At 46.0% G+C, this 21,842-nt stretch overlaps 1 protein-coding gene and 1 long non-coding RNA gene across 2 annotated transcripts in view; one reads left to right on the forward strand and one right to left on the reverse strand.

Annotated features, from left to right (window-relative positions):
• Positions 1 to 21,842, reverse strand: part of Kif6 (kinesin family member 6) — a 296,865-nt gene that overhangs the window by 268,996 nt on the left and 6,027 nt on the right. The window contains exon 3 of the mRNA XM_006244480.4: positions 18,416 to 18,490. Coding sequence (XP_006244542.1) covers positions 18,416 to 18,490 — 75 coding nt within the window. The remainder of the gene's footprint in view (positions 1 to 18,415; positions 18,491 to 21,842) is intronic.
• Positions 8,485 to 9,833, forward strand: LOC134480334 (uncharacterized). The gene is made up of 2 exons (XR_010054693.1): positions 8,485 to 9,232; positions 9,325 to 9,833. It is a non-coding gene; the product is annotated as an uncharacterized LOC134480334 (long non-coding RNA).

Below are 21,842 nucleotides of genomic sequence, written 5' to 3' on the forward strand. Positions count from 1 at the left end.
AGGCAGTGGCTGTGGTGCCAGCATGGGGCCTGGGAAATGTGTCAAACAGGAAGCAACAAGCCTTCCTGATCAATGGCTGGTAGCTGGCATTCCGCAGGGGATAAAAATCAGCAGTTTGAAATGCAAAGCTTGTGCGGGGCCCCAGATCAAGCTCCTTTATGAAGCCAGTCACATCATTAGCTTGCATAATACACGTTCAAAGACCCGGTTAGAGAAAAGTGAGATGGGAGCTTGAAGCAGGTCGGGAACCCTGACCAGGATGGTCAGCAAAACAGGGCCAGGCCAGAAAGCCTCAGACTGACGCTAGATTTCTGCACTGTTTCCCTTTGAAAGATAAGACTTCTGAGGAACATTTCAACCACAGGTAAAACTGTTAGACCAAGGAAACCTGAAGTAACCATGTCCAATCTTTCCAGCACTCTGTCTGAGATTTTTAGGAATGCAGACTGCCAGGAATCCATCAATGATTAATGACACAGAAAAAGAGATATGGAGATCAAGTCTCGTGTGGACTCTACACACTTCTGAGCTGAAGAAAGTCGAACTTTGTGTTTGGCAGGAAAAGAACCAGAGTGAAGGTCATGAACTACAAATCCAGGAGAAGCCGCCCTGAGCAAGTACAGGAAGGAGAGTGCCTGCCACATGGCTGGCTTGTGGCCCACCTGAGTATTTCCTCTCCTGAGATGCTAGAACGAGGGGAGACCTCTGGCTCCTCCGTCTGTATCCCTCAGGTGTAGCTCACACAGAACCCAGGACACATACTTCCTTCCGAGGAAACAGTGCCCAAACTGAAGAATGTTGAGCTTGCAAGTTACCTGAGAGTAAGCCTTGGGCACAGAGTGTTGGGATGACCATTGGGGCATCTCAACACTGAAGATGCTTTCAAAGACCAGTGTCCCCTGGCAGAGCTGCAATGGCGGGCCCCTGGGCTGAGGACACAGGAATTATGCCAGATCCAGAGAATGTGCCCATCTCACTCGCAGACAACCACAAGTCAGGAGGCAAAACTGATATCCAAGGTAACCGAGTGGGAATGTTTTTAAAGATACAAGAAGGAACTGGATCCAGCAACAAGATGAAACCAAGATGGATACAAAGTCCTACAGCTCAGTGACAACAAACAAATTCACCACAGTGGTGCAGACTAGGAAATGGCAGACCCAGGCATCCAGCTCTTCCACCATAGCTGCTCAGAGAGCCCGTGAGCTGTGTGTGAGCGTGCGTGGGCGCTCTCATGAGCTTGTGAGCGCTCCTCTTCACATCCACTTAAGCATTCTCCTTAACTGAGCTTTCTTTATTTGCATAATTAAATTTGCAGGCATGTAAGGAAATAAAGCAAAACAAAGAGGTAAATGAAAGGCAAAGTACAAAGTGGGGGAGGAAAACAAATTGATCTGCACTGAGGCCATTTTGAGTCCTCAGCACACAGGTACTTCAAAGCAATGTCAGAAGGCCCCCTGCCTACAGAGGACAGCAAGATCAAAGCAGACTTCCTGAAAGCTCACTGTAAAGGGTAATATGGTGGAGTCTCTCAGAGCCACGCAAGGCTTCCATGACCAGCCACCACAGACAGCCAGGAGGTCCAGCATGGAGAGTTCTCCGAGGACCAGCCAGAAAGGGAAGGATGGTTTCAAGGAACTCCAAATGGAGGGGCAGCAAGAGGCACTGAAATAAAAACAGGAAAATCCCAAAAAGTCAGGAAAATCCAAACACACTATTTTTCCCTTTTGAGACAGGATCTTGCTATGTAGCCCAGGCTGGCCAGGAACACTCAGGCCTCTTGTCTTGGTACCCCAAGTGCTGCAATGACGGTGACTGTCACCACACCTGTGACGTGACTTTGTAAGAATAACAGCTACTAATTTGAAAAATGCAAAAAAAAAAAGAGCGAGTTAAAATATTTAACAAGAGGATAAAATGAAGATTAAAGTTAATCACTAGTTGGGAAACTAGACATTAATTCCTTTTAGACTCTACAAAATCAAAGGTGCATATAAACGTTATATCACCTTATTGTTTGACTTACCGACTTATTGATTTAGTGACAGGTCTCTCTGTGGATCTCCAGTTTACTTGGAACCTGCTATTTAGCCCAAGCTTGCCTCACCCTTGAAGTCCACCTGCTTCGACCATCTGAGTTCATGCAACCCCATGCCCAGCTTACAGGTAAAAAGAAATAGCCACAAAATAAAAGCAAGCAAGCATATAACACTTTCCAGATAACAAATGAGGAAAACGGAATCAGCAAAACAGATGGCAAACAGACACGCAGGAAAAGGAACAGCAAACAGAGTAGAACGGATGTAAAGATGGCAGGATTGCGAATGTTGGCCACCACTAAATAGACTTAAGCTTGGATCCAAAATTGAAAACAAGCCACGTGTCACTTACAAGGAGGCAGGCACAGCTAAGCCTGTGAGCATGGAGGCTGGACTGCAAATGAAATAACATAAAATAAAATAACGAGAGTTTCTATTTCCCACCGTGAGTGTACCAGCATATTTGGCCGTGTTTCTTTAATGCTGTTCTAGAATATTCTGTATTCCACACTTTAGATACAGGTATTACAAAGGAGACGGCACACTCAGATTTGTTTTCACAATATAATTTAAGAAACAACGGAGTATTAGCGGTAAATTCACTACTGTGTGGGATAAAAGGGGGGAAAAAATCTCAGGAAGATGAGCTACATCGAAACTAATAACAGAGTCCCCAAATCCATAAGGCATAAGCTGGCAGATTCCCAGGAGGTCAGGACACAGTGGGAGAGCTTTGTGCAATTCTCCATTGGTTCCTTATGGATCAGAGAGTCATTTGTATCGATGGGTATAGCAAGCTTGGACCATGGTGCCAACAATCTCGAGTCTAAGGACAAATACGAAAGCCTGCTAGAAGCCACTGAGCTATTAAAAGCCTTAAATAATTTCAAACTGGTCCTTGGGATAGTACACTGGGGTGGTGTGGTCAAATGACCGTGGAGATCTCAATTGAGGCTAAGATTGTTTAGTCTGGTTTCAATAAATACATCACATAAAGCTTTAAAATCTACGCTGGGTTTTGATTTTTTTTTTTCGGAACTGGATGAAGCTCTATGATCGGTGCATGGTGTATAAACCTCGACACTCCCCCTGGCCTCCACTTCGAGCTTAGTGTGGGGTGGGGATCACCAAGCTAACCCCAAAGAGAAATTTGTGGGTGCAGCCTAAGGGGTGTCCAAGAAAAGTAACCAACAACTTTGTACAAACTCTCATGAGCCAAAACCACTGACCTTCACCCAGCAACAAAGGCCCATGTTAGACCCCCACACAACAGCCTGAACCATCTGTCCTCAGCCTCAGAGACCAGATGTCCCCAACCCTCAGATGCCAACCATTCCCAACCCTCAGATGCCAACTGTCTTCAACACTCAGAGGCCAACTGTCCCCAATCCTCAGAGGCCAACTGGCCTCAACCCTCAGAGGCCAATTGTGCTCAACCCTCAGAGGCCAACTGTTCCCTACCCTCAGAGGCCAACTGTTCCCTACCCTCAGATGCTAACCGTCCTCTACCCTCAGGTGCCAACTCTCCCCCCTTCAGATGTGCCTGCGCATTGCTAGGCTTGATGGATAGCAGAAGGACAGCTTTGAAGAGAGTTGGCTGGAGCCTTTACAATAGAATACTGTGGCGCCTACCACAGAATAAAGTTACTGAAAAAATAAATCATACGAGCCCTCGGTACCTCCTGCCAGACGTTCATCATGGGGGAGGGGGAAACAAAAAGGGAATCTGTATGTGTGTTGATGTTCCACAATCAAATGATGTAGCCTCCTGAATGGAAAAATAAACAAGCAAACGTGCGCTGAAGTAATATAGTGAACTAAATCTAGAGCTAACATCTTTGTACAGACACTCTTGGCCCAAATATTAGCTTGCATATCCAATTATATAGCCATATGCAAACACGAACACAAAGGAGCCATCCTATAATAAGGTATGCATAGTCCCTACTTGTGTGGAAAGCCCGGTTGTCTGTTCTGGTGCCTAAGTTTACATTCCCAAACATAAGATACTCTATTGTGCTTTTCTGGAGAATTCTGCTCACTGCTCGCACTTCCAAGGCTAACGGCATAAAGGATGCTCATTTTACCACCAGGGGTGGTGCACCTTGTGATGGCAATGGTGGAGAGAGAGCAAATTCACAGCAGAGACAGCCGTCCAATGGGCTTTTAGGTACCTTGGCTTTCTGTCAGATTCTGTAGGCTTTGGCCTATGGCACCAAGTGCCCTGAGACACAAGGACGTCTGTTTATGAACACACGTGTAGCGGGACAGTCCGTGCAGATACCACATGATTCTCCTGTGGGAGCTGTATGGGTGACTTTTCTTATTGCTGTGGCCAAATTCCCGATGAAAAGCAATTTAAGGAGGAGGGGCTTATTTTGGCTTGCCATTTGCGGGGATACAATTCATCACGGCATCGTGGCAAGAAAAGTGAGAGGCTCATCATGTTACCCTCCACAACCAGGAGGCAGACCACAGGGAATGCTGGGGCCCAGCTTGCTTGCTTACTTTTTCAGTCCTAGATCCCTAGGCAATGGGATGGCTCTGCCTACATTCTGGATGGGTCTTTGCCCTCCCAGTTGAACCTCTTAGGAAACACTAGAGGGTTGGAGAGATGGCTCAGTGGTTAGGAATGCTACTGATCTTCCAGAGGAAGGTGGCTCGAAACTGCCTGTAATTCCAGCTCCAAGAGATCTGACAGCTCTAAGCTCTGTAGGTGTGTGTGTGTGTGTGTGTGTGTGTGTGTGTGTGTGTGTGTGTGTGTGCGCACACACACACACTGTGCAATAGAACCTAATCTTTTGTAAAGAGGTAGTCAGCAGTGTGTTCTAGGTGATTTCTGATCGAGTCACGTTGACAATGAAGATTAACTAGGTACCCAAACACATCACTTAAATCATAGCAAGTTGGGGGGAAGGAAGTGAAGGAATGGAGTTGGTGGATGCTGCTACACGGCAGGAAACAATACTGAACCGACTGGCTAGCTTTACTCAAGGAAGCCGAGGGAAAGAGAGGAGGTGCCAGAGGCTTAGACTCCAGAGAAATCAACCTGGGAGTCAGGAGAGAGAGAGAGAGAGAGAGAGAGAGAGAGAGAGAGAGAGAGAGAGAGAGAGCAAGCTGCTGAGACACAGGAAGACGGCGCGGCCTGCTGGCACAGCCATCTGAAGCCACCAGTGAGCAGGACATCGTTTCTCTAGCCACACCCAGCAGGCTGGATGCTGATATAGAGAGGACTGGCAACTGGGTTTACCGAGGGAAGGTTTAGTGACCGCATGGCACGGACAGAAGTTCAGGCACTGCTGCTGCTCCTTGACCATGGACCACATAGGGTGTGGCAGCTGCTGCAGACGGAGCTGTCAATAGCTATGGTGATGGAACGGCTATGGCTCCTGCAGCTTCCCGGGCACTCAGAGAGATTTATACTTTCCTCCTCTGTTTGACCAATCACTGTGCTGACTTCAACTCAAAGGCTTTCAAGTTTTCGATGAACGAGGTGCAACCATCTACCATATAAAGTTATTTTTGCCTTAACTAATTTCTAAGGGCTAGCCACTTTTTAAAAACTGTGTTCTTTTATAACGAGGACTGGAATGTAAAACATTTCTGGACTTAAACATTCTTTCTTATTTGGATGGAAGATAAAAGAGCTTTTTTCGTGACAGTAAACGAAATGACTCAACATGATATCTAATTCGTAGATCATTGCGAGACAATGGAATGAACCATACTTGTAAGGGACTTAGCTTGATAGATCTGTTTGAATCTCAAATTACACAAAAAGTAGCATTTCTTAAACAAAGGCTATCAACCACCACATCTTTTCATTGTTTTCCGGGAAGATTAGCCCTGGTGTAGATACCACTATAGCTTTGCCCTTTTGTTTGAGTTCAACAATATTAACACTATTTTCAATTCATGCAAAAATATTTGATGGACAAGATGTTAGCTATTCAAACCACATGATAAGGCTGTGAGCGCTTGGCTCCTTATCCGCAGCCTCAGACAGCGCGTCTCAGAAGGACTCTAGCGCAACAGCCACACAACCGGTTTAAGGAGAGAGAGATGGTTTGTTTTTAACTCCCAAGTTTGAATTTCTGGTCCAGTACTCTCTCTGTTTGGACTGTTTCAGCCTGCAGCGATATCAAAAAGGGATTCTAGACAAGAGGCGTGGATGGCAGAGAAATTTGGACAAAATGATGGGGAATTGACTTTGTTAAGAGCAGGACCTCGCTCCAGAACAGTCACCCAAACTCCAAAGAGCCTCAGTCACGTATGCTGTTTGTAACCAGGGCACTGAGTCATGAGCCTTCTCTGGGGTCCTGGACCTCTTACTGCAGGTTAAAGCTGGTGTATAGCTAAGGCCTGCATGGTTTCCAGAGCTTAGTCTATAAGATTATAATGATCCGAGGGTCCCAAGAGAATCAATATGGGGTTGTGCCTTTATTGGAAGCTAAAAATCAAGAAGCCGTAATAAAGCTAGGCTTCTGGAACTGCTGCCTTGGAAAAGGTCTCAACTGCCACATACGACATCTAGGCGCAGCCTACACAGCACAGGGCAGCAGGCAGCAATGGGTGCTTGGAGCTCAGTGTCAAGGAACCATGTGCTGCAGGTGTAACCAAGAGCAGCGCCATAGCTAAAGATCACAAGGGCAGGCACTGTGACAGGCTGTGCTCCATACAAACATGCGGGACCATGGCCGCTTTATTTTAGCTGGGCAGGGCAGAAAGGAGACACAAACCCCAGCACAGAGCCCAGAAAGAAGGGAGGAGCAGGAGGAAATGTGGGAATCAGCAGGCAGGACCCAAAGCAGGCAGGACCCACACTGCTGGGAAAGGTGAATCCTACCTCATACTGCAGTACTCTTCAGACCAGGAGAGGCTCACCGAAACCTCAGAGAGTGTGGAGAATACTCACAGCAAAGGGCTCTTCCCTCCGAAGGTCGAGAGTCAGATGTAGGATTTGAACTTCTTATTCCGTGAGATGAAGAAGCAACAGAAAACAATGAGAGACTTTTTGAAGCATGGGCATGAAAGCAAGAGGTGGGGAGGAAGATTTGGCTGGTCAGTTCTTATCCATCGTCAGCAGGGATCATTCTGATCTCCTCCCCTGGACAACGGTGTGCTCACTTTCCCATTCACACAGTGGTACAGCCAGGAGGTGGGAACATGTGGCCTGGGGCCAGCCTTGCTTTCAGCTCTGCGACCTTTGTGGGTCCCTTAGCATCGCTCCACTGTACTCTGCTCTCCCACGGAATGAGAAGACCTTTTCCAACTAAAGAGCAGTCATTTACTCACTCCCCATAGAGCATTGATTAGCAAGGATCCCACTAGGGAATGGACAGTGTTAAAACCTGGGACTGGCAGTTCTGTTCTGTTCTGTCACCTCCTGTCCATCTAGACTTATAAGGTGACCAGGGTCCAGGAGAGAGCTATAGAGTATTGGTTGAGTTGAGTCTAAAGCAAACAGGCAACTGGAGAGACCACAACTGGAGAAGACCACCACCCTGCCTCCCTCCCACCTCTTATTGAAGGGAGTCTAGTCAGCCCGAGTGTGGCAAACATGGCGCTGACAGGCCCTGCCCTTCTCTCCCATGCCCTCTGCCTTGCTGGAAACCATTAGATTACATTCTGAAAGGTTTGTTCCCTTATTTGACCACTTCCTCCTCCGGAAGCTGACTATCAGGTCCAGCTCTCCAAATATTGAAGTCCAGATCAAAAGCCGCCTTTGGCTCACACAGTTAACATGCCCAGTTAAAGTTAAACACCTCCTCCTGACACAGGTTTCCCCTGTCACATTTAAACTGTCATTTGTCTATGGGCCATGTCTGTCTCCTCCCTAACCAGAGGCAGTCCTTTGTCCTCTGGACAAATATCCCTGCTCCCTCTCCCTGGTTCCCTTCTCTTCTCCCTCTTCCTCTATCTCCTGTCTTTGTCTCTTATTCCCTGCCCTCTCTCCCTCTGGGGCAAATGAATCTCCTTTGTGCTGAGAACTTGGTCTCAGGAGTCCGGCCAACATATGTATCATTCACCTATGGCATGCATTTAGGGGATGCATAGGAGTACAGGGTCTGAGGAGGCAGAAAGAGGGGCCAGAGGTCCTGGAATTGGAGACACAGGCAGTTGTGAGCTGCCTGGCTTGGGTGCTGGGACTGTGAACCATGCCCTGGAAATGCAGTGCAGGCTCTGCCACTGAAGCACTGCCCCAGCCATCCTGGGAGGATTTCAAAGGGAAATCAGATGTCCTGTGGGGAGCCAAAGGAGGCAGCCTGCTGGGAGAGAAAGCAGGGGAGTGGGAGGTCGAAAACCGAGTGACCCAAAGGCACAGACGCAGCTTCAGCTCTTAGCACACTGCAGTCACGTGACAGCTTGAAGCACTTTGAGCCAAGAGAGCACACACTGTCCACGATGTCACAGGGACACTAATGATCGTAAAGAAGCACCCAGCTCTACGGACGCTCGCAGTCAACACAGCCACATCTTCACGTTGCCAGGTCAACACTAGAAACAGAGAATCCTTCCATTTCTTATAGTCTGGGAGAAGGGAAGGAGAGAAGTATTTTGAGCACAGACAGAGGCTCCTCCTTAGAAGCTGCTGGGGTACCTGCTTCCAAGCTGAACCCCTGAAGGAAGTGTCGTTGGGCACTGAGATGCATGCCCCAAAGCTGCACGTTTCTTTCCCAGAATAAAAGGTACAAGGAGGAAAGGGGGACTGGCCAGTCATTGTGGATAAGTACAGCTAATTCTGAACGGCATCCCCTGGGGGAGGCTTGCACTGCTGGGATATTTTAATTTGCATTAGCGTACACTAACTAGCATCTACAACCATAATCTTAGGAGCTGCTTAGGAGGGGCTGCTGTGCAACTTGTACGCCAGATGGTTACATGTTCTAGACTATCTTTTCGAATTTCTTTACGTTTGAGAATCTCTCACACACACACAATGAAATAGCATATCTCACCTCACTTGTCAAAACAAACAACAGAGTGGGAGAGAGAACCAAGATCAGGGTCAAACATAGTGAGCTAAAACCAAGGAAATCAACAAAAACCCCACACAAGACAATAATACAAAGTATCAATGAAAAGATAAATAAGACTGGCAAATTCTAAGCCAAATTAACCCAGAGAAAGAGGAGACCCAGATCACTGAAACTCGAACTGGAAAGGGAGCTGTTGCAGGAAACCCAGATCAGGTAAAGAAAACTCTGAGGACAGGGTGTAGAGCCTATTCAAAGGAGTTTCCGGTATGACGTCATACTGAAGGTGCCTGTGTTCTGAAAATTAGGTCAACTCAGACAAGACCCTGTAAGCCACGGAGCAGCATCGGCATGGCGGGTGAGGAGAGCCTGGTCCAGGAGGGCGGCAGGACTGAAGAGGAGAGAGGGTCAGAAGCCAGAGAAAGTGCATGGCATGGGAAGAGTCATTGGACACAGGACTGACTAGATCCAGACTTCCTCAACATTCCTGCTGCCGACCCCTTTTGACCCAAGCAGCTTGTACAGCCTCAGGCTATATAGGTAACTGGAACCAGTGGGTTTTTGCAAAAAGAATTCTTAAGTTGGGTAGGTTGGGAATTGAGAGTGGAGACGGTGGGTATGGAAAGACTTGGGACAGAAGGGGCAAATTGGATCAAAATACATGCATGAATTTTTCAAAGAATTAACAAGATACCAGGGTTGTGGAAACCATAATTCAGAATATATTGTGTGGTGAAGTTTATTTTCAATAAAAGGAAAAAAATAAAAAAATTAACAAAATAGCATTTTAAATTAATAAAATAAATATAAAAATGAAGCATTTACTGATAATTGATTTTATACTACTATTGTGTGTGTGTGTGTGTGTGTGTGTGTGTATGTGCATGAGTGTGTAAGAGGACAACTTTGTGGAGTCAGTTCCCCACTTCCATGCATGGGCCTTTACCTGCCAAGTCACTTCAACAGCCCCCAAAGGTTATTTAAGAATAATTCTTTGGCATACATACAATTTTGCTATTTATTAAAGGTAAAAGCATATTTGCATACAAATGGAAAGATGTGCCTGTGTAATGATGACGTCTTGGCTGCATATTCTCACTGGGGAATAGAGATCTTCAGTGACTTTCTGACTTATCAATCCATTGACTTGACAATCACCAATTCTGAGAGTGCCATTCTGCATAAATATGCACTTCCAACGGTAGGGGTATGCTGACAGACATTCTGGAAAGTTTGTCCTAACATAGATAAAGTTAATTTGATGTCTTGTTTTTATGAAACTCAGATCTAATTCAATAGTACACAGAGACACTCAGTTCCATGATGAACAGCAACAATAGGAAAAGCTCGGTATTTTCAAAAATGAAAATACTGTGTTTTTAGAAGAGCAGAAACCTTGTTTGCTCAGCTAAAATATTACAGTGTAGCTGCCCAGCGGTGGTGCATGCCTTTAGTCCCAGCACTTGGGAGGGAGAGGCAGGCAAATCTCTGAGCTCAAGGCCAGCTTGATCTACTCATAGAAACTTTGTCTCAAAAAACAATTACAGTGTATAACCTCCACTACAACAGTCTCCAGTGTAGGCATGGATGAAGGCAGGCCTGGTGGAGAGCACTTATGCTGTGTGTTCAAGCCAAGGGCTGCGCAGAAGTCACATGACGGAACACAGGTGGCCGCAGGGAAGCCCCGGGATGGAACACAGGCCAAGGCTGCCAGAAACCTGTGGGGACCACAAACATTTGATTTCTACTTCCCTAATTACTTGTTGCTCGTGCTGCCTCCAGATGTCTTTGACTGTGGCCAGTTTCTCCAAAGAACTGTTACATGATCTTGCATGAGGGCTCCACCCAAATTTAAGACGTTCTGGGCAGAACCTTGAGGATGAGGGTAAGGACTCAGGTTAACTTCAAAGTGACAGGCATAACACTGCCCGGGACAGGAACCAGGTGGGGAGGGAGACGGGAGACCCAGATGGGAGGAGCTAGAATAGGGTCATTATCTGCACAGCTGGGCCCACTGATGCACATTAGAACTTCAACGACCACGAATTGTGCAGAGACAAGACCAGAGCACAAACGTGGAAAGTAGAGATGTTAGAAAAGAGTGCATGCTGGCCATTTAAGTTTGCCTTTCAGACACACAGTGAATGGTTTTTGGTATAGTGTGGCCCTTGCAGTGGGTTTACTTGTGATTACATTTAACTGGCCCTCCTGTGTTATCATTTACTAATTCTTACAATCCCAGTTGGCCTTGAACCAGAACAGGCAAGTTTGAAAGAGGCAAACAGAACCAAAGACCGAAGCCCCCACAGTAAAGGTAGGTAAGAGAGACATTTGGACAGGAGAGGAAGACAGGAAGGACAGATGCAAGTTTAACATCAAAGAGGAGAGGCTTTCTGATCTGGTGCCTTCTAAATGAAGTCAGCATTGGACACTGTCTGTGTGGGATGCATTTGAGTTTCAAAGCTAATGGAACCTCCTGGCTGGTGGCAGATTCCACTCAAAGAGGGAAGTTTAAAGGTCCAGAACTTCCTTCCAGCCTTAGTTGGCTAATGTTAACTGTCAACGTGACAAAATTAGATTCGCTGTGGAGATGGGCCTCTGACATTGCCTATGCCTTGCCTGTCAACCCGGAGCACAGGTGAAGCACAGGTGAAGCACAGGTGAAGCACAGGTGAAGCACAGGTGAAGTACAGGTGTAGCACAGGTGAAGCACAGGTGAAGCACAGGTGAAGTACAGGTGTAGCACAGGTGAAGCACAGGTGAAGCACAGGTGAAGCACAGGTGAAGCACAGGTGAAGCACAGGTGTAGCACAGGTGAAGCACAGGTGAAGTACAGGTGTGGCACAGGTGAAGCACAGGTGAAGCACAGGTGAAGTACAGGTGTAGCACAGGTGTAGCACAGGTGAAGCACAGGTGAAGCACAGGTGAAGTACAGGTGTAGCACAGGTGTAACACAGGTGAAGTACAGGTGTGGCACAGGTGAAGCACAGGTGAAGCACAGGTGAAGTACAGGTGTAGCACAGGTATAACACAGGTGAAGCACAGGTGAAGCACAGGTGAGGCACAGGTGAAGCACAGGTGAAACACAGGTGTAACACAGATGAAGCACAGGCAAAGCACAGGTGTAGCTGCGGGGCTGTCCCTCCTCCTTTGGTCATCAACCCTCTATTGTTATTAGTATCGTCATTGCCATAGACTTGGTTTTTGAATGAGGATATCTTAGAATTATGTAAGCCAGGCTGGGGTTGAACTTGAGGCCATCTTCCCGCCTCAGTCTCACACATTCTGGAATTCCAAACTTGAGTCACTACACTGGCTCTTTTAATTATTTTTGAAGTTACTAATGGAATTTTAGCATCAAATCTACAATTGACTTTGGCTAAGTACTTTAAGCAACTTGTTACTTGGTGACTTTCTTAGAAATCCAGATTTTGTTGTTCTGATATTAACATTTCCTTTTTCAGACATGGGGACAGCACAAAAATCTTCCAGTACAATCTCCTCCATGAGAAAGCAAAGGTGGGTGGGCCGGGGGATGGCTCAGCCAGCAAAGCACCGTGCAAGCATTGCCACCTAAATTCAGATCTGAAACGTCCATGTTAAGAGCCAGGTGTAGAGATGTGCACCTGAAATCCTAGTGCTGGGTGGAGCTGAGGCAGGAGAGTACCTGGGGCTTTCTGGCCAATTGGCCTAGCCAGCAGGTCAGTACAGGTTCAGTGACAGACTCTGCTTCAGAAGATAATGTGGAGAGGAAGAGGAAGACAGCAGATGTCACTCTGACCCCAACGTTCATGGGTACCTCCACATACAAGTGCACATGTAACAACACACGTACACAAAGGCATTACAAGATATATCACATACACACTCATCACACACACATGCAAGACAATGTTTACAGTATGTAACAGGCGTATGTATGTGTACATGCAGGTGTGCACATGTATGTGCATGTGTGTGTGCGCGCGAGCGTGTGTATGTGTGTGTATGTGTGTGTGTGTGTGTGTGTTGCTGAGAACTGAATTTAGGGCCTTATATATGCTAGCCAAATGTTCTTCCACTGAACTGTATCTCTAGTCCACAATTCAGTTATTCTATAAAAGAATTTTCCTAGTTAAAATAATCGAAGAAAACTTGGTGTTCTCACTATAAAATAACACCAGATTAAATCAGAAAAAAAGGAAATACTGATTGTCTGAATTTTATTTCTTGGGCGTGAACAGAGGTTAATAACTATTATGCATGTGAACCCCTGAAGAGCCATGGATGAAAGATATTTAGTTATGAATAAAAACCGTCCTAATAAAAGCAGCCTAAAGCTGGAGAAACAGCCCTCTTCAGCAAGCACACACTGCCCTCTTCGATGTAGTGGGTTGGTCTGAGGCCGCTTGTATTCTAATGTTAAATACTGGTTCCCCAAGAGGTGGTTGTCCCCAACGAGCAGATCCTCATGCAATCAAGGGATGCCATGTTAGACTGGTCAATAAACAGCTAGAGCCTGTGATTGGGCAGTCGGGCAAGAAAGGTAGGACCAGAGGATTGAGAGAGAGGGTTGCAGGTAGAGAGAGGGTGGTAGAGGAGGAAGCCACCATGAACCAGAACCATGTGGCCAGAAGAAACAGCAAGGAACAAGGGACATTAGGACTGGACAGTAAGTTAGTATATTCCTAGATCTGCCCAATCTAGGCATAAAGCATATAAATGAATCATCTGGATCGTGTATCTTTTCTATGGGTTTATTAGGATTGTAAATTCTTACTGCAGTTAATACTAAGGTGGAAGAAAATGGGGCCTCTGAAGAGATAAATGTCCCTTTCAAAGAAATATTTATTTCCAATTATGTGTATGTAGGCATATGGACGTGTGTATGTGCAAATGGCTGCCATGCCCAAGGGGGCCAGAAGAGGGCACGCTGGAGTCATAAGCAGTTGTGAGCGGCTGGTGCTGGGAAGTGAACTTGGTCCTCTACAAGAACAGCAAGTGATCTTAACTGCTGAGCCGTCTCTTCTGCCTAGAAATAACTATTCTTAACAAGTAACTATTAATTAAACCGCTGAGAGGTTTTGCTGTTGTTTTTTTTAACTCTGTCTTTGTTTTTATAACCAAGTTTCCAGTGTGCTGAAAGTCTTTTACAGCTCAAAACATGTGACCATGGCAAACCCCCAGCCCCATGAGCACACAGCGAGCGCATGGTTCCACCATGGGGAGTCCCACTGATTATAATAGGTAAAACACAAAAGCGTTCACTGTGAACAATTTAAAGACTCAAGTGTGTGATTTGCCTTGTGGGTGACAAGGAAGATCCCCTTGCTCTTCTGTGTATAATCCAGGCTTGGATGGAAACCGTGTTTATCTAGCAGTTTCAGACAACGCTAATTCCACAGGTGCCTACGGGGGCAAATGCAACAGGAGCCGAGAGATCCACACAGACAGTCCCTGACGTGACAGACAGTGGACAGCAGTGCACAATGAAATGCCATTTCCAGTGACAAGCACCATGGATGAGGTATGCATCAGGTAGTTGGAGAGGGAACATCAAGGATGCCATGGTGGTAAGGGGGAGCACATAGTTTTAACAAGGGTGGCCAGGGAGTGCCTTGTTAGGAAGGTAACATGCAGACACACACACACACACACACACACACACACACACACACACACACACACATGATTTTACTGTTTTCTTTTTTGATTCTATATATGTTTGTGTGTGTGTCAATCCTATAGACCAGGTTGGCCTTCAATTAGGGAATTCTTGCCCCAGCGTTTTAAGAGCTAGGGTTATAGTCTGGTCCTGACACATCGCTAGCATAATAGTCACTGAATAGTGCCAAGTGCACCATCAATCTCAGACGCTGGCAGATGTCTGTGAGTTTGAGACTAGCCAGGTCTACATGGGGAGTTCCAGGCCCTTCAGGTCTATGTAGTGGGAATCTGTCTCAAAATGAATGAATGAATGAATGAACGAACTAGCTTGATTATTCCACTGAATGAATGATGAATAAAGTTTAAATCACATGGTCTAATCCTTTTCTTCTGAGGGCACTATACGGAATGAAGACATTTTAGGGGCAAATGGAAGGCCCATCGTTTGAGCCCATGGAACTGTGACTGGGTGTGAGTGAGCTATGGGAGCATTGGAGACTGTGGACGTATGGCTCACAGGAAGGAAGAATCCAAGAATTGGGAAGTTAAAGGCAAATTTTGCTTTCACTCCCCCCTCATTACATACAGCCCCAGTCAGACCCACATCTCAGCCTTCCCCGTCTCAAAGTCCAGGGGAGTGGAGCTGAGTCACATGGTTGAATGACACTGAGAGGGAGGCAGGATGAGGTTGGAAAAAAAGGACTCTTGGTGACTACAGCCACCCATGAGTTTAGCAGGGGTGACGGACACTAAAAGTGTGATGAAAGCAGCATGATGTTGATTAGAGGGAGGGGAAGATCTGCTCCCGTCTTCCGGCTACAGCTCGTTACTGTGTGGTCTAGCCAGTGACCGTCAGATGCCCAGTGTCCTGCCTTCTCAGCTAAAGCAAGAGTTATCAATCTAAGACTCCATGGGATTCTGACATGAACTAGTGAGATTCTGCACAGGAGACTGCTCCGAGGCTGTCAAGGCCCTCCATTTTATGAAGGTATTCTTAGCATTATCTAACAACAGCAGTGATAGGCTGCAAATTCTGATGCAGAAAACAGGGTTGGGATGAAATAGCATCTCAAAATTTACAGAGAAGGACAGAATTTAGCCAGGTGAGCTGGTGGTCCTGTTTGGACCTATAAGTGACAAAGAACTGGGCAAACCCACTTGGGTAGCCAGCCACACCCAGGGTACTTAATGTGCGTCGTAAGTATGGCTGTGTTATGGATAGTCAGTTACAAACCCAAATACTGGAGTAAAAGTCTTGCCAGTTGTTGTCCGTCATTGCCCATCTGTGTAGGGAGAGTTTCCCAGAAGGCCTTGCCTTCCCTTGGCCTTCACCGTCTATCAATCCTTGGAAGAACAGTGAGGCAAATGGGAATGGCTAGAAATACCCTGGAGTCCTCTGTGAGCACATCATCATCTTCAGATAGAGATCTGAGATAAAGAAAAGCTGGAGAAAGGGGCAGGGTCCACGGGGGGGGGGGGACTGGAGATGGGGGAGTCAGTAAAGGAGAAAGACCCCAGCCCCTCAGGAAACAGAAAGGAGGTTTCCTCCATTTACGAGTCCTCCACTTCTAGGGAATCCAATGGTCACTCTCTCCTCTGTAGGTACCTACACACATGTGTGTATTCATACACATACTTTATATATTCATATACATACACACATATACAACTTTTTAAAATTAAATGCAAGACTACCTTTCTGGAAAAAAAATAACCTAACCCAAATGCTTACTGAAAGGAATGCACTTTCAGCAGTGTTTGGTGTCTGGCTGGGGCCACCTGAATTCAGTCCAAAGAAAGGCTGTCTGGTTGTGGTTATAGAAGAAATGCTTAAAGCCTATTTGGTTGTATTTTATCTGAGAAGGATGACTGTGTGAGATGGAAAGAGCTTGCTTTGGGCAAGATCCACAAGATAGAAGTGTGAGGGCAAGGTGTGGCAGTGGGTTTTCCCCAGTGTCCCCAGGAGAGTGACACGAGGTAGACTAGAAAATTGGCTTCATTTAGCAGACATAAGTGTCATGTTCTCTGTAAAAATGAATGACTGGTCACTGAACCGTTCCGATGGCTTAAGTATCAGAAAGCAGCCTGGTTACCAGTTGCTCTTGGTAAGAGTCCACACAAAGGGCTTTATGCTTGCCAAGGACCATGACTCTCAACAGGTACCAGTGGTTCTTAACCTTCCTAAAGCTTCCACACCCAACCATAAAACTATTTGCTGTGCTACTTTGTAAGTGTAGTTCTTTTTTTTTTTTTTTTTTGGTTCTTTTTTTCAGAGCTGGGGACCGAACCCAGGGCCTTGCGCTTCCTAGGTAAGCGCTCTACCACTGAGCTAAATCCCCAGCCCCTGTAAGTGTAATTCTGCTACTGTTATGAACAGTGATATAAATAGTTTTGGAAATAGAGGTTTGCCAATGAGACCATGACCCACGGGTTGAAAACCACTGATCTAGACACAAAGAGAGTTTGCCAAGCTACCTGGGTAAGTTTGCATTTGATTGTACAACACCATTGTGCAAATTTCACTACTACACCCACCAGCCTGTAAATGTCTAGGTATAATAAAACAGATGGCTCTGGACCAAGCTCTGACCACGCTGAAGAGGAGTAGAACCAACCATCACTAGGCCTCCTAGTTATTTGAAAGACTGGTGGAAATGGCTCAATGGGTACTTGTTTGCTACATGAGAATGGGACCCTGAGTTCAGATTCCAGCACTCCCGTTAGAAGTCTGAAGAGCAGCGCACACTCTCAGCCCCGTCACTGGGAATGAGACAGGGAGATCCTAGGGTCTCATGGGCCAGCCACTCTTCCTGGAATGGTGAACTTCAGGTTCCATGATAGACTGTCTCCAAAAATAAGGTAGAGAAGCCATTGAGGAAGCCATCTCAATGGTGACCTTTGGTGACTTCTAGTTTCCACACTCCCAAGAACAGTTGAGTGCATACACACACACACACACTCGCACATGCACAATACACACATGTATGCACATGTGCACACACATGCACACATGTGTACACATACACACACATGCATGCAATGTGTACACACCGGCATACACACACAAGCACATATATATTCACATGCACATTCGCACAGACACACATGCCCGCATGTGTACACATATATACCGCACAGACACACATGAAAATTAAAATCATAATAGTAACAGTAAAAGAAATATTGAACCAAGGAAAGAGCTGGAATAACAGGCAGAAAATCGTCTGGGTGCCCCACACCAGTAGCCACACCATTTTGAGCAGTATCAGCCTGTATAACCCATGGTTATGGAACCTTTGAAAGGATCTTATACGTTCATGTGTATGCATCTGCAATATTAGTGCATGTACATGTGTACACAGGTGCTCTTGGAAGCCAGAGAGGGTGTTAGATCCTTGGAATTGGAGTTACAGGCTGGTGTGTGTTGCTCAGTGGATTCTAGGGACTGAACTCTGGCCTCTGCAAGTGCATAAAGCGTTCTTAACCACGGAGTCATCTCTCCAGCCCCACACTGAACCTTTTAAAAAGAGACTAAAAGAATAGCTGGTCTGTCCTCATCTCTGGTTTGCTTCAGGGATCCCAATCCGAGTCCAAAACAAACAGCTATTAATAGAAATAATTAATGCTATCACTGTTTCATGCCCTGAGGCCCGAGCGTATGATTGATACATAGAAGCAAATTACCACAATCACTGGAGGACTGGAGACAAGATCAAAAGCCATGGGCCCAGAACAGAGCCTGGGAAATCCTACCTCTCAGCGACTGGTTTGGCAATGATCTCGAAAATGATCTCTTGCTTAGCCTCTTGGTCAAAAATCCTTTGAAACCTGCAACACGAAAATGGTAATTATCTCAAAGCCGAGCCTCCCAGTGCTATTGGATTAGTGAATCTTGTTTTCAGAAACACGTTTGTAAGCGACCCGCAGTGACATCACCGGGCTTACCTAACCCAACACAATGTTGGCCCTGTCATTGCCCCACACTGTGTCATTGTACTCTTGCTCACAAATGGTGGGTAAACAATATGGCTTTGACAAGATCTGTACAACTGTCCCCCTCTGAAAGAGATCACACCAGCTTTGAACCAAATAATAAACTGTGTATTTTTAGCTGTCGAGAGGGACAGCGTCTGTGGCTGGCATCGGAGTCAAGCCTCAAGAACTGCACGGCCCAAGAAGGGGATGTAAAAAGTGACGACTCAGGGCCCTGTGAGGGGAGCAGGCACGCTGAAGTGTGCGATCCATGAATGTAAAGAGAGACTCCCTGCCCGTGTACTAGGTACCTCCTCCTGTGACTGACAACGCTGGCTTCAGGGTGCTGCTGTCTCATTTCCTTGCCTATGATTTTAGAGAACTCTCATTTGCTCTGCAGTCTTTATCAGAATGGCAGGGAGGCAGATCTGGGAGGTGGCAGAGGATCCATGTCATCCAGCCTGCAGAATCACTCTAAACTTCACATAGGATTGTCAGCATGGCAGAACGCTCAGATGATAACGTGTTCTCTCGTAGTGGGGTGAGGTGCTGGCAGCAAGTGCAGCCCCCACTAAAAGAGAACCTTCCAACGGAGAACACCTACTGGCATAATTTTAAACTTTTTCTGTGTGTGTCTGCATGTTTATGCGAATGCAGGTGCAGCTGCATGCATGTGAGTATGTGTGAGTGTATGTGTGTAAGTGTGTGTGTGCATGCGTGCATGCTTGTGTGAGTGTGCATGCATGTGAGTATGTGTGTGTATGTGTGTGTGTGCATGTGCATCCATGAGTGTGTGAGCATGCGTGCGTGCATGCGTGTGTGAGTGTGTGTGCAGGAGTGTCTGCATGCATGAATATGTGTTGTGTGTGTGTGTTTATTTTGCAGGTGCAGCTGCATGCATGGTGAAAACACACACACACACACACACACACACATGGGGGGCATCAGGGAAGGAGTCTGTGTCTGTATGTCTGTGTGTGTGTAGGACAGAAGACAACCTTGGGTGCATTTCCTCAGGTTTCGTCCACTTGGTGTTTTAAAGGCGGTCTCCTGCTGCCCTGGAATTCTCCAAGCAGGCTGGCCTGGCTGGCCACTAAGCCCTAAGGATTTACCTGTCTCTGCCTCCCCGATTCTGGGATCATAGCAGACCAGCCCATCTGGCTTTTAAAATGTGGATTCCAGTCACTGGCTGGCAGTTCCCTCAATCTTTATTTATCCTCCATTTTTATCCCTGTGCATCTTGTAGGCAGGGCAAATTTGGAGTTGAAAGTTTTGTAGGTGGTCTGATGTCTGCCTCCCTCCACTGGAAGTCCCATCTGGCTACAGGAGGTGGCCACTTCAGTCTACATAACCCCCGCTGGTGTCCCAGGTTGGGGTGGTACCCAAAGGGGCTTCTCCTCCTCTGAGGAGAAGGGGAGGGGATAAAGGGAGAAGGAATTTATAAGGACGGGACTGGGAGAAGAGGAAGGATGGAGGGCTGTGATTGGGATATAAAGTAAATAAATAAATAAATTTAAATAATAATAATGACAACAACAACAACAACGACAAATGTGGGTTCCAGGGATCAAACTCAGGTTCTCGAGCTTTCAAAGTAAGTACTTTATCAACTGAGCTCTTTCAAAGTAAGTACTTTATCAACTGAGATCTTTTCCCAACACTTCACTTAAAAAAAAAAAAAGTAAAAGTTGAGAGGATACCGTCTTTAGAATAAAAACTTTCAAGCAATACTTTTGAGGGCATCTTAAGAAAATTTACAGACCTCTGGTCAACATGTCTACCTACACAAGTCAACTGTCCATATTCAACTAAGGCAGCAAGGTTGGGGGGGAGCAAATAATACAATTGTTACCGGTCAGATGTTCTAATGCATGCCCAGAGTTAAGACTAGAAATATGAAACAGAAAGGAATGTGTCACCGGGGACCAATATTAACTTCAAAGGATACCTAGTGTTTGTCAACCTTCATTTGAGATAAGAAAATGGTGAATTATTCACCAGGATAGTCCAGAGCTCTCAACCTTCCTAATCTCGTGACTCTTTAATACACTTCCTCACTTTGTGGCGACCCCCAACCATAAACTTAATTCCATTGCTATTTCATAACTGCAATTCTGCTAGTGTTGTGAATCGTGTAAGTATCTGTGTTTTCCCATGGTCTTAGGCAATCCCTGTGAAAGGGTTATTGAGCCCCAAAAGGGTCACAACTCATGGGTTGAGAGACACTGGTCTAAGGACTCAGGAGGCAAACGTATGTATGAGGTAGTAGCATTTGCTATTTGTCTGTTTGAATCACTGCTTCAGCCCCTAGTCCAGCATGGCACAGAGGTCCACAGAACACGTGGCAAGGAGTATGCTTTAAAGAGCTTGGTTGGCTCTGATCTACTCTGGTACTGGATTAGCTCTCCTGCAGCAGCCTCCCGGAGGCCCTCCGGGAGGCTGCTGCAGCCGAATGGAACTTCTTTCATCTAGTCCTTAGTAACCTTGAGTTAATAAGGCATTCCCTGCCATTCTCCCTGAGGATTAGGAATTTCATCTAATCAAGATGTGCCAGGTGCCTTCGAGATGGCACTGAGTCACCTCAGAATACATTCTGAAAGGTTTCTTGTACAAAGTTCATTTTGGTCCGCCCATCTACCAACTTACCAATTTCACAAATACATATCAAGGGCCTCCCACATGTTAGGCACTCTACCAAGGTTTTGATTAGACTGAGATGTAATTTTAGAGTAATACCCACAAAATGTATTGAATGCCTTGGGCCCCCCGACTTGATATCATGCGGTCAGAGAGATGGCTGTCACTAAGGTTAAAAGCACTGGCTGTGCTTAAAGAGGACCCCATGGGGCAGCTTGTAACTACCTCTAAGGCCAAACCCAGGGGATCCAACGCCCTCTCCTGGCCTCCCTGGGTACTTGCACTCGCATGCATGTACACAGAAACGTTTTTATTCTAAGTTTAAATTAAAAAAAAATTAATTTAATTTTAAAAACTTGTAATCATTAAATCATTTTAAAATGATATCCTCTGGTTTTTTTTAAAAGAATAGTAGAACAAGAAACAGTCCAGATTTCTCTATTATTTGCCTACTTCAGAATGAAGACTTCAAGATCAAACTTTATAACATACAAAGTAGGTGTCGTTAATTAGAATAATAACATTTGGGGTTGGGGATTTAGCTCAGCAGTAGGGTGCTTGCCTAGCAAAC

The sequence above is a fragment of the Rattus norvegicus genome, chromosome 9, assembly GCF_036323735.1.
Source record: "Rattus norvegicus strain BN/NHsdMcwi chromosome 9, GRCr8, whole genome shotgun sequence".
Taxonomy (NCBI): domain Eukaryota; kingdom Metazoa; phylum Chordata; class Mammalia; order Rodentia; family Muridae; genus Rattus; species Rattus norvegicus.